General features: G+C 51.7%; 1 protein-coding gene across 1 annotated transcript; it reads right to left on the bottom strand.

Annotated features, from left to right (window-relative positions):
• Positions 1-42: 42 nt before the first annotated feature.
• Positions 43-11,454, bottom strand: LOC131747082 (angiotensin-converting enzyme-like protein Ace3). Its single transcript, XM_067020475.1, is given in 15 exon segments — positions 43-167; positions 170-409; positions 923-1,107; positions 4,716-4,838; positions 5,237-5,336; positions 7,462-7,605; positions 7,729-7,955; positions 8,252-8,421; positions 8,500-8,597; positions 8,725-8,969; positions 9,749-9,854; positions 10,053-10,137; positions 10,386-10,544; positions 11,123-11,259; positions 11,355-11,454. Coding segments are annotated over 15 exon segments (2,244 nt in total).
• Positions 11,455-15,180: the final 3,726 nt, after the last annotated feature.

Genomic DNA, 15,180 nt, shown 5'->3' with positions numbered 1-15,180 from the left:
GCCCCCCAGCCTCACCAGTCACACTGGTGTCTAGTCCCGGCTCTACCATTCAGCTCTCACCCACGGAGGCTTCCTGCTGTGCTGTGTGAAGATCCGAATGGTCAGGCCGATTGAGCACAGCATCACGATGAGGCAGAGGCCCAGCAGCAGCCACTGTTTTTGACACCTTGGTGGGGCTCCATGGCTATGCCTAGTAAGTAGGCTTTGGGTGGTGACTTGAGTGCACTGGTGTCCCGTGCACTGGTGTCTTGGGCCAGTGAGCTTTTTTCCAGGATGTACAGCCTGTAGGCCAGCAGCAGGACCACCAGTAACATGACAAAGCTCAGGGCCAGCAACACCCACTGCCTAGATTTGGCCTGGGCAGGGTCCAGCTCCAGACCCAGGAATGCCACCCTGTCTGTTTCTTTCTCTGTGGAAGACACAGGAATCTTGCCAAGCAGGCGGAACTGGGGAGGTACCTCACGGTGATCAGAGAGGATCTGACTGCTACGGGCCTTCTCCCTCAGCCTCTGGCACCCACCTTCCAAGCCAAAGCTGAGGGCCTTGCCTGGGAAGGAGGGTGAGAAAGAGGCGCAAAAGGAAGAGAAGGAAGGGACAGTATGGATAGGGCTGGGTACCACGTGGCGCCCAGCAGTGGCTCCGTGCAAGGGTCAGGAGGCAAGATGCCCACCCTGTGCTCAGAGGCCAGCCCGGCAGTCTAGCCGGAGAGTGGGCAAGGAAGAATCCGAGCGAGCTAGTGGCTGGGGCATGGGCTGTGGTCTTGGCCGAGGCTGCATCAGGTGCAGACAGGGCTCCACAACAGAAAGCCAGGTCATAGATGGGCTAGGGGTGAAGGCTGGGTTGGGGTAGGGGCTGGCCCAGGGCAGGCTAGGGTAGGGCTTGGGGCTAGAACAGTGGTGGGATTAGGATCAGATTACCAAACCTTCAAAGGAACAGCTGAAGTCTGGCCAGCCCCGGATCTCCCCACGCCGCACATTCTCGGTGACCAGCCAGTTCAGCAGGGGCTTGAAGTAGGTCATGAGGGCCTTTGTAGACACCTTGGTCTCCCCGGTTATCTTCTGCAGGACCTCTGGCCAGGGCTTGCTCGAGCCCAGCTTTAGGACATCCCTGGGAGAGTGGGTACAGCTGTGAGGCTGTGTGGGGGAATCAGCTGATGCTGCTGGGATCCCTCAGTATGCCCAACCCCACCTTTAGGGCTTTGATACCCAGACTCTTCCAACAAAGCTCAGCACAACGGATAAAATCACAAGCTTTGAAATAACACCAACCTGTGTTTGAGTCCTCTGTGGCTCAGCTGTGGGACCTTGGGCAAGTACTTAACCTTTCCGAACTATAATTTCCGTACTCATAAAATGGAGAAAATAACAGTACCTATCTCCTAGGGTTGTTGTGTTGGCCAAATAAACACAATTCTGGGAGCATACTAGGTAGGCAATAAATGTTTGCCTATTATTATTATTATTACTAGTACTACTGTGACAATTATTGTTCTCCTGGACTCAAATAAACCTAAAGTCAAGAGGGAAACCTCATGTTTCCCATGAGGTGCTCAATGTTAGTAGAGAGAGGTCTCTCTTCAGTCCCTTCCGGTCTCACAGGGAGCGTTTGGGATGATTAGAGAGATAATAAGCATGGGATGTGTCCTGTGCACTGCCTGCAGTGCTGCAGAAATGTCAGCTCTGTCTCAAGGCACACCCAGTGCTTGGTGGCAGGGGGTCTAGCCTTAGGCTTGGCCCGTGCACTCATGGTGGGGCTACAGAGTGTGCTGCAGTCAGAGCTCTGGGCTCCTCCACCCCAGGGCCACCCGCAGAGGCAGCAGGAGGCATATGTTGATGCTTCTCAACCTGTTTCCCCTGATCGGACCAGAAAAGAGGTGGGGCTGAGAGGCCCAGAACTCAGAGTGTGGAATTTAGACTAACAGGACCCAGGTTCAGACCCAGCAGTGCTAGTTATGGGCCGCACAACCACAGACAATCAATTTATCCTCTCTTAGCCTCAGCTTCTTCATCAGTAAAACCGGGTTCCATTACTACTTGCATTTCACTGTGGTGAGGATTAAGTCACATAATGGCAGCTAAGAGGGCTTTGTTGCTTGCAAAGACTTACACACATCACTTTAATAAACAGCTGGGAAAGAATGAGGTGGGGAAACTAAAGGTCAGTGGATCCTTGGAAGAAACCACTGGGGGAAAATGTAGTTACGAGCCTAGAGAAATGGAGGAGAAAAGTCATCAAGATAGAAAGAAAAAAACAAAACTAACTTTAAGTTAGAGGATTTTTATCAGATGCCAGGTCCTGGGAAAAAGGAAGGACCTGGTGGGGGAAAAGTTTCAACCACTGAGAGTCTGCCTACTCAGAAATAGTCTTTCAGGATGGGTGGGACAAGAGGTTTGATGTGGGCAGCACATGAGACTTGCAAGGGTGACAACTGGGCGCTGCCTGGAGCCCTCAACTCCAACATGGCAGCAACGGGCCCCATGGACAGGGTCAGGTCCTCATGGCTGGTTGGGTGAGGCAGGGGACTTTGGGAATTTGGACCAAGTCCACTTTGACCCTCTCTTCCTAGCAGAACCAACCCAGAGGCTGTCCCACGGCAATCACATTTAGGAAGATGAGTCAAAAATAGCAAAGTCAAGTTTTAAGCTGTGTTAGGCAAAAGAGCAGCCAAGAATCTTGCCCTTCCCCTTCTCCCCTGCAAGCATGTGCCTGCCACACCCCTCCACAATATGCCTAGTGATGACTGGCAAGGCTTCTACATGCTTGGTGTCAAGTCAGACCCTGGGAGCCTTGTGTGCCCTGCGTGGAGTGGGGGAGGGAAGTGATGAGAATGACTGAGCTCAAAAGTCCCAGCGATCAAGCAGGATGAAGGCTCAGAGTCAAAAGTGAGTTGATGTTGGGACTTCCCTGACGGTCCAATGGTTAAGACTCCAGGCTTCCACTGCAGGGGGTGCAGGTTCGATTCCTGGTCGGGGAACTAAGATCTCACATGCCACGCAGTGCGGCCAAAACAAGAAAACAAAACAAAACAAAGGTGAGTTGATGTATAGAAAATGGATGTCTGCTATATTTTGTACTCCTGCGTTGGGGGTCAGAGATCCCTCCTTGATCCCCTGGCATGACCTCCTCACTCTCTTTGCATGTTCACCAAAGCCCTTTCCTACTGCACCAGCTCCTTTCTTGGATTACAGTTATTGATTTATCCTGTGGCCCATTGCCCCCTGCTGGACGCAGGGCAGGCTGGTTGGCACGTGCACAAGTAAATGTTTGCTGAATGAATAAATGATAGGCAGCTAGAGACATGAATGCAGGGAGCAGAGAGGACTCTTGTTTCACACATTCAGAGAAGCTCAAACCTGGGCAATCGACTAGAATAAACTGCTGTAGTATGAAAAGATGGAAAAGCAAATAGACTAGGCAGACAAGAAGGCATGCAAGGTGTAGCCCTCCTTCAAGCAAAGGCAGGGATCAGTCCTGCAACTCCATCTGGCCTTGTGGTTACTGATGAATGGCATGGTGGAATCACAAATGTGCTCATTAAATTTGCAAAGGATACTAAATTATTGTGGATAATTATTAGGATACTAAACAGAGGCTTTGTTCATCCTCTGGGAAACCAGGAATAAAACTCAACATGACCTTGACAGGTTAGCGTAATGGACATACTGAAATCAGTTGAAACTCAACGGGGAAAAGACCATGTCACTGGGTGGGCTTCATGTCTCAGTGGTTGGAGTGCTGATCTTGGGACCAGTGGGCTAGGCCAACTTCACCAGACCAGTATTGTTTGACTGACGGAAGCAACAGGGTGAAAGATATTGTGTTCTGGAGTCAGTTTGGGCCTCAAAGCATGACTCTGCCACTTCCTAGTTGAGTGATGTGCAATCACATTACCTCTCTTGACTTTGGTTTCATCATTTACGAAATGTGGATAGTAATACCCATTTTGCAAAGTTATGAGCTGCTAATGTGAAACACTGTAAGAGCGCTTGTTAGAGAGCCCAGCCTGTAGCAGTAAATGCTTCCCTCTCAGCCCACTCCAGGTTTGCTTCAGGACCAGAGAAAACAGTGCCACAGAGGCAGGGATGGAAAGGATGGGCTATATACCAAGTGCAGGAGAAAAGGCTGCAGGTAAGGGGTCAAAGTAGACCACAGCTGATCAGAGTGTTCAAAGAGGCTGGTGTGACAGCCACCTGGATTGGCCTGGGAACTGGGTTCAGACACTTCCAAGGAAAGATGGAAAAAGCAGAGTGCACCTTATCAAATGCTGCTGAGAGGCTAGGCAAGCGACTTGCCAGGAAAGAATAAGGGGATTCAGATGGAAGATGGGGGCAGAGGCAGGACTCCAACACTGGGTTCTGATCTGGGACAGTTTGGTTTATTGGCTATGTGAGTGAGTGAGTGAGTGAGTGAGTGAGTGAGTGAGTGAGTGAGTGAGTGTGTGTGTGTGTGTGTGTGTGTGTGTGTGTTTGTGTGTGTGTGTGTGTGTTAGCAGGAGGGGCTAAACAGTCTCTCTGACCACAAGGGGCTACACAAGAGGAAATGAGCTTTGATTAACATAGGAGAGACTACAGTCTGACAGAAGGAAGAACTTCCACTAGAACACAAGCTCTGCTCAGAGGGCCTAGGGTGGCCAGGTGAGAAGAGGGGCCCTGGGGCAGGCTTCCTGCAAGGTGGGGAAGGGGAGCCAAGGACAGCGGAGGGAGGAGGGCACTCACTCCAGGAGCTTCCCAGCTGGCTTGGAGTTATAGATGTCGCACCGGTGCAGGGGCCTCACGTGGCCTGAGGCCTTGCAGAGTGCTTCATGGACCTGGAACTGGAGCACGAAGCTGAGGCAGCACCTGGGGAGAGAAGGCGAGGCTGGCTAGGGAGGGGTGGCAGAAGTGGGCCTGGGTCAGCAGTCACAGTGGGGTAGGCTGGCCCTGGAACACTGCAAGGGCCCTCCTTCCTAGCCTTCTGAATCAAACCTATGCTGGCCTCCCTCTTTCCTTCTCTCCTCTCAGGGACATCAGACATGCTTTCCCATCAGCCCTCTGCCCTCTACACGGGAGCTGATGTAAAAGCCCAGTGGATTCAGGGCAGGGCCCTCCGAAGGTTGTGCCATCTGATGGGAGGAGGTTGGGAGGGGTGCAGGGGGACATTTGGATCTGGGGCCTTCCTGGAAATCCTCAACCTGGGTCCTATGCCCCCGACTCCCAACTCGAAGAGCTGGTTCTGCTGGCAGGGCCCAGACCTTTACCGAATGTAGGGCAAGCTGGCAGAGATGTGGAACTTGGCGCCCGGATCAAAGTCACCCTCTGTCCGAGGGACAGGGGGGCACAGGCCCTGGTACTTCAACCCGAGGGCGGGGGGTAAATTGGGGGCTTGATAGTGCCATCCGGTAGCGTTCCCAGAGCCTTTTCCTTTTGAAACATTTGCACAGCTATCAAAGCGACTTGGCGTGCAGAGGACACTTCATGCATTTTTACTGATTAAATAAATGAGTTGAAAACACATAGGATTGGGAATCAGAATCAAATAATAACAATAGTTAACACTGAGCACTTCCTCTCTGCAGGAACCGTGCCAAGCTCTTCACACAGACGCACTCAACATTGTCCTGGTTCTGGGGGCACAGGAGGGAATGAGCTAGGCAAGGTCACTGCTTTCATCCCAATGATGGGGGATGGTTGTAGACCAACCAACAAGGTTGTTTCATCTGATAAAAAGTGCCAAGAGCATACCAGGGGGTAAGAGGGGGTGGGATAAATTGGGAGATTTGGACTGACATATACACACTACTATATATAAAATAGATAACTTCTGAGAACGTGCTGTATAGCACAGGGAACTCTACTCAATACTCTGTAATGGCCTATATGGAAAGGAATCTTAAAAAAAAAAAGAGTGGATATATGTATATGTATAACTGATTCACTTTGCTGTCCATCTGAAACTGACACAACATTTAAGTCAACTATACTTCAATAAAAATTTTTTTTTAAAAAAAGAAGTGCCAAGAAGAAAACAGAGTAACATCCCTGTGGTATAGTACTACTACTATTCCCATTCTACAGATGAAGAAAACAGAGGCTTAGGGATCAGGGAACTGGTAGCAGGACACAGAACAGTCATGGGCAGACCCTAATAACTTTCATGTTCAGGTCTGGTTTTGCCCCTCTGAGCTGTGTGACTATGGGAAAGTTACTGATTGTCACTGATCCTTGTTGTAAAATGTTTTTTGTGAAATGGGGATAAAATGACCCATCTTTGGGATGAGACAAAGTCTATGAACAAGCTCATCGTTTCCTTGTTGGCCCACTGGAGCCTTGAACCATCCTCTCAGGAAAGTTCCTCTCTCATCGACAGGGTTTTGTTCAAGGACCAGGGAGTTGCCGTCCCTCTCCCTCAACCCCAGGTTTCCATCACTCAGCTGGTGGTGGGCATGGCCGAGAGAGGAAGGAAAAGGTCCTGGGCAGGCACCTCCGATGGCTGGTGGGGGTGCCCTCGGAGGGGGCACAAAGTCAAGACTCTGCCAGTCCCTCCAGTGAGGCCTGGCCCTGTATTCAGGGTGGGAGTGTGAGGGTGAGAGCATGAAGGCAGGGGCACCCAGCTCTGCCATCCCTGGATGGCGGTGGGACCGCAGGGTGGTCACACGTTCTTCTTCTGTGAATGGCCAACGTAAGGGCCTGGTGCAGAGCCAGCAGGCCCATCAGGGTCGTCTGTAGCAAGCAGACCTGAGCTGGTCCGTCTGAGGCCGAGTGGCGATGGAGAAGCCATAGTCATGGGCAGTCATCATCCAAGCAAACAGCCAGGAGTCAGTGATGGGATGGACACAGGTGCCCCTCACTCAAGACCGATGCTGCCCGCCTGCTGGTGGCGCTCCTTCTGAAGCCAGCTCTGCCCGCAGACGGGCCTGGGGTGCTAAGTCAGAGCAGGTGTGTGTGTGTGTGTCCGGGTAGCAGGAAAGGGGGCACTGGGCCTGGCCCTGTCCCACGAGGACTCTTTCCACAGGAGGGAAAGATCTCAGCCCCCCAAACACCCCTTCTGCTGGTCCCACTGGTGGGCACAGAAAGGGAGCAGAGGAGCAGGACGGTCTGCCCGGCAGGCAGTGTCCTGTTCTTGGAGGAGCCCAGGCACAACGACTGTGCGAGCTTCCCGGCCTCCCAGGATCCCCAGGGAGGCTAAGGTGCCTGCTCAGTGCTGGTGCTGGATTCGACATGATCCCCCACGACTGCACGCTCGGGCCCTACCCACTTCAGCAGGAACGCTTTTGTCCGGTGACAACAAACAGCCAGCGCCACCCCGGGCACTTCCCCACGGCCCCGGGTCAGCAGCATCTCACGACCAGCTCCGCCCTCACGGGAGAGGCAGCAGCGCTCTTTGGTAGCAGGCAGTACCCTTGAGGCTGCCCTGAAAGCCCTGGGAAAGCCCACACCAGGGCTGGGCCTGGGCAGCGGGCCCCGATCAGCGGTCCTCCCCACCTGAGGTTCCACCACTCCTGGTTGTACATGGCGTTCTCGATGGTGCCGTCAAAGACCTTCCAGCGAAACAGGTCCATCAGGTAGGCGAAGGGGATGAAGGCGATCCTCTCCAGGGCAACGTTCATCAGGAAACTGACCTCCTCTTCTGGGGAAAGTGGGGCCGTTAGGAGGCTGCTCCCAGTTGCCCCTCCCCTCAGCTTTGCCTGGAGGCCCCGCTGCAGCCCCAGGCCCAGGCTGGCCTCCTGTGACCCCCCCGGGGGCCCATCACCTTCGTCCTGGTGCTGGTGGCTGCGCAGGCCTCTGTCGAGCAGGTGTTTATGGGAGGAGGCCGAGAGGGTGATCACCGACCCCAAGGCCTCTTCAAAGGCTGGGTTGGCGCCTGCGCGGAAGATCACAGAGAGGTTCTTGTACTGCAGGAAGTACTGGATATGGCCCATCTGGTGGAAGATGGAGAGCAGGTCTTCTGTGGTCACTTTGGTGCACTTCTTTATCCTAGGGTTAAAGGGCAGGGGTCAAGGAGCATGGGGATGCCCTGGGAGAAGGAGAGATTTCTCCATTCAGGCTCTGTTAAGGGATGGGGGTGGTCGAGCCAGAGACCAGCAGAGCCTTATGCTGTTACTCTAGGCCTCACATCCCAGCAGCGGCCAAGTCCTTTGCTCTCACCCACCTGGCCCATGTGGCTGGCCCCCACCCCCACCCCCGCTGCCCTCCTGAGCCAGGCAGACAGGTGGAGAGTGGAAGGAGCAGACACGGGGGGTGGGGTGTGTGTGTGATGCTGGCCGCAGGCTGGAAAGTCCTTCCCATCCTAGAAGTCCCAGGCGGATGCGTGGCACTCCACCTCCCGCCCGTCCGTTGGCCTTTCCATCATGGAATTTTTCCAGAACTCAGGAGGGGTGGAAAGCAGCCCCAGGGAGGTGACGAATTTTTCAGCCTCTTGGAACATTTTCTCAGACTTCCACTGCTGTGAGGAAGAGGAAGTGCGTGGGGCCCCACTTAGGGCTGCGGAGTGGGCGGGGGCAGACGGAGGCCGAGCGCTGACCTGGCCTCGCATGATCTTCGTGATGTCCTCAGGGGGCTTCCCCGGGAAGGGCAGGACCAGGTCTAAGATGTTGACCTAGGACTGAGCCCACATGTTGCCTGGAAGGGGAGGGGGAGGGCTAAGAGGAGGCAGGAGACCGGCTCTCCCCCGACTGAGCGCCTGCTCGCCTGCCTGCTTGGAGGCCTACTCCTCCCGCCCTGCCTCTGCTGCCAGCTGGGGTCTTACCCAGAACGTGGGCAGGGATGGGTCCCCTCGGATCGATGAGCTCAGGCCCGTAGAAGCGATACAGGGCCCGGCACACATAGGCATGCAGGTTCAGGTAGAGCGGCCGCAGCTCCTGGAAGAGCTGCTCCAGGTCTTCTTCCAGCGTGTCGGACTCGTACATGGACCGCCATAAGGCCCCCATGTCTTTGTAACCTAGGAAAGGGGAGGGGGCTCAGAGGTGCTCATCACCCTTCAGCCTGACGTGGCTGGCAGGAGACCCAAGCACCTTCTAGGGAAGCCACTTGACCTCCTAGATCTTTGGGGGTCTTCATCTGCCAAACAGGAAAAACACCTCCCAAGGCCACTGTCCATATTGGATGAGATCAGGGTGGAAGGGCACTTAGCAAAGTACATACTGTGTGCTCCTCCCCTTGTCTGGCTGGATATGACCTGGGTAAAGCCCTGTTCCTCTCTCACCCACCTCAAGCCCTACCCACCCAGTCCACCTTCCTTCAGATCCTCCCAAGGACTTCAGGATGCTCTTTTCTTCTTGCTGCCTGGCTCGTTCCATCTTTCAGGCCTTGGATAAATGTCAGTGAGGCCTTCCCTGACCACCTAGCTGAAGCAGGGCTCCCCTATTCTCTCTCTTCAGCCCCTTCCTGCTCAGCATTCATCCCAGGTGGCAACAACTGGAGATGTGCGTCTGTCTCCCAGCGAACTGGAAGCCCTAGGAGGGTGGGCACCTTCTCTGTCTTTTCACCTGTGCATCCTCAGAACCTCCCCAGCACCAGCACACAGTAGGTGCCCAATCACCGTTTGTGGAACCACACAATGAGTGAGCCACCTTGCCCTCCCCAGTGGCAGGTCTCAGGGCTCCCATCTCCAGGTCCTAACCACCACCCTTCCCCTCTGCAAACTCTGCTTCGCCCTTGCCAGCATTGCCCTGAGCCCCACACAGTACCCGGTCTGCCCGCAGCTGGGCTGGCTGGCAGGTGCGCAGCGGGAGAGGGGCCCCACCGTTGAGCTTCGCAGCTGCACTTAGCACTCGAAGGTGCTGCGGAGCTGGTGACCCATAGCATCCCGCCAGCCCTGCCAGGCCCACAGCAGCTCCTTCTGGTCCCGTGAGGTGGCCGTGACTTCCTGGAGGTCTGTGCCCGGAAAAGGAGCCTAGGTGGGATCCCACTCCGGCGGGCGGCCTTCTGCCCTCACCTGCCCCAGGTACCCACTCTCCTCACCCCTGCCAACAAGGGCAGTTGGGGCCAGGAGGAGGGTGGGAGCCTGGAGGCTCCTGGAAGGGGCTGGTTGCTGAGACTCTGGGGTTGGCAGGGGTGGGCTCCGGTGCTCCCCAGGCTCCAGGGTCAGGCAGGGCCCCTCATTCAGGCACACTTGGGCCATGCTGTACATGGTCTCCATGTGGGCCACAATCTGGTTGTACTGGGGGGACGGGTGTCACCCAGGGCAGGCCGGTACCTGTGGGCCTACCCCCGGTGCTAGCCTCACCAGCCTGGAGAGGCGGGCCTGGCCAAGGCATCTTCCCACTGGTCTCTGCTTCCTTCCTCCTCCAAAGGAAGCTCTGGCCCTGCCTGCCAACCTCCCTCCTGCCCCTGGCGGCTCCCCACCAGGAAGCCCACCCACCCTGAGGTGGGGATCACGCGCCTGGAGACCTGGGGGCTTGTCCTCACCTCCCGGAGCTCCTCCTTGGGCAGGGCCGCCCCGTCCAAGTTCTGCAGCTTACTCAGCATGCGCTTCACGGCTGGGTCCTGGAAGTTGGCGATCTTAAACAGGAGGGCCCACGTGCCAAAGTACAGCGTGTGCTGGGACCTCTCCACATCCTTGTCCAGCTGGAAGGAGGGTCACTGTGTTTGTCATGTGAGGCTGAGGGAGAGGGTCAGGGTCTCAGCCCCCCAACCTCCTCCCAAAGCCCACTTTTTCTAAAAAAGATTTTTTTTGATGTGGACCATTTTTAAAGTCTTCATTGAATTTGTTACAATATTGCTCTGTTTTGGTTTTCTGGCCGCTAGGCATGTGGAATCATAGCTCCCCGACCAGGGATCGAACCCGCACCCCCTGCATTGGAAGGTGAAGTCCTAACCACTGGACTGCCAGGGAAGTCCCCCAAAGCCCACTTTAAGGGTTTGGAATCATTGAAAATTTGCTAAGAGGGAGAAGGGAGGGAGCTTGCTCCTTAAAAGCAAGCAGGTGATATCTACAACGGGAAAGAAGAGACTCTTACTTAGAGATCTTTTAGGGTTACCAAGAGGCCCAGAGCTTACAGTCTGTTTTGACATGTACTTTGGGGCTTCCCTTTTTCCTCTAGCTCTGGAAAGGGGGCAAAAAAGTGTGGTTTCCCCCCAACCCCCCACCGAGACCCCTGAGAAGAGCAAGGGGAGAAGGGGCTGGGGTGGAAGTGGTACCACACCATCTCCTCACGATTTTTCTTGGTGATGTTGGTGACATAGTTCCAGGTGGCCTCCATGAACTGGTTCCACACAATTTGGGCACTATGCTCATAAAACTGCAGGAAGGCCTTTGCCACAGTCTCATTGTAGAGCTTGTCTGTGGAGGAGACGGGTATACTGCTGTCCTGGGAGGCATCTGCCCCTGCCTGGTGCCCTTGTCTGCTCCCATGCTCCTTCAGGTCCCAGCCCTACCTGAGTTCTGATCACCCTCGGTCCTGAGCCATGGAAAAAGCTGCCTATAACAGAAGAGCACAAGTAGGGAAGGTCCAGGGCAAGTCCATCTTGTTCCCATGACCAGGAGAACAGCAGAGCTGGGTGAGGCTGTGGGCCAATCATGATCAAGCTCCATATTGTGACATCAGGGGCCAAAGGGTCAGCCATGGAACGTCAGAACTGGAAAGCCCCCACCTACCTTCTGGTCCAACTGTCCCCATTTTACAGGTGAGGAGACTGAGGTCCAGAATGGTCTAGCCATACGACCTGATTCACACAGCTAGTCAGAGGCAGAGTCAAGAGGAGAACCAGGGCTCTTGACTTCTACACCAGAGCTTGTCTCACTCTACTCACTCACTTCTCCCTGGCATTGGAGCCACCCTTGGCCATGACCAGGGATTGATGCATCTCCTCCGTCCACAGACTGGGATTACCTCTGAGCAGGTGGGTGGGAGGAGGGATGGATGGAAGGAAATGACCTCTCTGGGTCTCTGGACTCTGGAAGCACAGTTGTCTCTCCATGTTCTTCTGACTTGACCTCCTATGTTCATATTTTTGGCCTTTTTCTCTCTTGTGGGATGTATGATCATCCCAGGGCTGTGCAGGACCCTTCCTCCCTTTCCCTGTTCTTACACCTGCTTCCCCAGGGAGAGCCCGATACTATCAGTTTGCTGTCAGGAGGAGGCACGGAAGGTAGAGGACCATCTACTATGATAAAAATAGTACTTTTTGGTTGTTGTTAACTATTGTCATCACGCTATACATTACATCCTCAGGACTTATCTTGTAACTAGAAGTTTACACTTTTTGACTGCCTTCACCCATTTCACCCACCCTCCCACCCTTGCCTCTGGCAATCACCAATCTATAAGTTCAGTTCAGTTTTGTTTTGTTTTGGGGTGTTTTTTTGTTTTTGTGTTTTAGATTCCACATATAAGTGAGATCATACAGTATTTGTCTTTCTCTGTCTGACCTCTTTCACTTAGCATAATGCTCTGAAGTTCCATTCATGTTGTTGTAAACGGCAAGATTGCCTTCTTTTACATGGCTAAATAGTATTCCTGCGTGTGTGTGTATATGTGTGTGTATTACATTTTCAGTGTCCATCAATGGACACTCAGGTTTTTTCTGTATCTTGGCTATTGTAAATAATGCTGCAATGAACATGGGGGTACAGATGTCAAAATACTGGTTTCATTTCCTTTGGATACATACCCGAAGTGGAACTGCTGTATCATATGGTAACTGTTTTTAATTTTTTGAGGAACCTCCATACTGTTTTCCAAGTGGCTGCACCAATTTACATTCCCACCAACAGTGCACAAGTGTTTCTTTTTCTTCATATCCTTGCCCACACTTATTTCTTGTCTTTTTTATAATAGCCATTCTCAGAGGTGTGAGGTGATATCTCATTGTGGTTTTGATTTGCATTTTCATGATTAGTGATGATTAGTGATGTTGTGCACATTTTCATGTACTTTTGGCCATCCATATGTCTTCTTTGGAAAAAAAAGTCTATTCAGATCCTTGCCCACTTTTTAATCAAATTGTTTTTGTTGTTGTTATTGAGCTGTATTAGTTCTTTATATATGTTGACTATTTAACCCCTTATCAGATATATGATTTGCAAATATTTTCTGCAAGTCTGGGGGTTGCCTTTTCATTTTGTTGATGGCTTCTTTTGCCGTGCATGAGCTTTTCAGTTTGATGTAGACCCACTTGTTGATTTCTGCTTTGGTTGCCTTTGCTTTTGGTGTCAAATCCAAAAAAATTCATTACCAAGACTGATATCTAGGAGCTTACCTTCTATATTTTCTTCTAGGAGTTTTATGGTTTCAGACTTTATATTCAAGTCTTTAATCCATTTTGAGTTAATTTTTGTCTATGGTGTAAGATAGGGGTCCAGCTTTCCCAACACCATTTATTGAAGACACCATCCTTTCCCCATTATATATTCTTGACTTTTGTCATAAATATATTGACCATATATGCATGGGTTTATTTCTGGGCTCTCTATTCTGTTCTATTGATCTATGTGTCTGTTTTTATGCCAATACCATAACATTTTGATTACTATAGCTTTGTAATAGTTTGAAATCTGGAAGTGTGATGCCTCCAGTTTTGTTCTTCTTTCTCAAGATTGCTTTGTCTATTTGGGGTCAAAACATAGTATTTTTAAAAATGCAAAAAAAAGAGCTGAGATGGAAAGCAAGAAAAGGGACTCTTCAGATGCCTGGGAGACAAGGAGGGCTCATGCAGCAGTGAGTGGAGGCCCATGTGGTAAATCAAAGTTCATCCATGCCCAAAGGGCTGCAGCATTGGTGCCTGCCTGGGGATAGCCAGTCACAGTGGAAGTACTGCCTACATCAAGGGAGCCAGCAAATGGCTTCTTTTCTAAGGGAGCCCTGCAAGAAGCAACCATGAAACCGACCCTGAGGACATCTTCACAACCTGGTGTTGCATGGGAAGGGTCCTCCTGCAGAAGGCTGTCCCACTGAAGATGGCTCATAGGTCAAGATTTCCATGTAAAAGAGGAAGTCCAATGCAGTCGGGGTTAATAATGATCGCCAGCCCCCACTGAGCATTTTCCAGGGGTGAGGGACCCTTTGAGGGCTTTCAGGACCTGAATCCTCACAACAAACCCATGAGGTCGGTACTGTGATCAACTCCCCCAGTTTACAGACGAGGAAAATGGGCACAAAGAGGTTGAGAAACTTGCTCATAGTTACATAGCTAGCAAATATTGCAGGTGGGACTCAAATCCACATAGTTTGACTCCAGAGTCTATGCTAAACTACAGACACAGGCATGGATTAGACCACACCTGAGGAAGGGCAGGTGTTAGAGCAATCTGAAAGGGACTTAAAATTTGGGTTTTACACCATCTACAAAAATTAACTCAAAATGGATTACAGACCTAAACATAAGAACTAAGACTATAAAACTCTTTGAAGAAATCACAGGGGAAAACTTCATGACATTGGATTTGGCAATGATTTCTTGGTATGATACCAAAAGCTCAGGCAACAAAAGAAAAAAACAGACAAGTTGGACCTCATTAAAGTTAAGAGTTTTTACACATTAAAGGACACTAACAACAGAGTAAAAAGGCAAGCTACAGAACTGGAGAAAATACTTGCAAATCATAGATCTGATAAGTGATTAATATCCAGAATATATGAAGAGCTCCCCAAACTCAGCAGTGAACAAACAACCCAGTTCAAACATGGGCAAAGGACTTGAATGGACATCTCTCTAAAGATGATATATAAATGGATAATAAGCACTTGAAAAGATGCTCAATATCACTAATCATTAGGGAAATACAAATCAAAACCATGAGATACCACTAGGGTGGATATTACAAAGAAACAAACAAAAAAACCCAGAAAACATCAAGTGATGGCCAACACGTACAGAAACTGGAACCCTTGTGCACTGCTGGTGGGACTATAAAATGGCTCAGGCACTGTGGAAAACAGCGTAGAATTACCATATGATCCAGGAATTTCAATTTGGGGTATATACCCAAAAGAAGTCAAAGCAGAAACTTGAACAGATATGGTGATGGTTGCACAACAATTGAATATACTCAATGCCATTTTTAACTGTACACTTAAATATGGTTAATGGGACTTCCCTGGTGGCGCAGTGGTTAAGAATCTGCTTGCCAATGCAGGCGACATGGGTTCGAGCCCTGGTCCGGGAAGATCCCACATGCCGCGGAGCAGCTAAGCCTGTGCGCCACAACTATTGAAGCCCGCGTGCCTAGAGCCCAAGCTCCGCGACAAAGAGTAGCCCCCAC

This window comes from Kogia breviceps, chromosome 19 (genome assembly GCF_026419965.1).
Source record: "Kogia breviceps isolate mKogBre1 chromosome 19, mKogBre1 haplotype 1, whole genome shotgun sequence".
Classification (NCBI taxonomy): domain Eukaryota; kingdom Metazoa; phylum Chordata; class Mammalia; order Artiodactyla; family Physeteridae; genus Kogia; species Kogia breviceps.
Note: the sequence above shows the minus strand (reverse complement) of the source record. Positions and strands in the feature narration are given on the sequence as shown.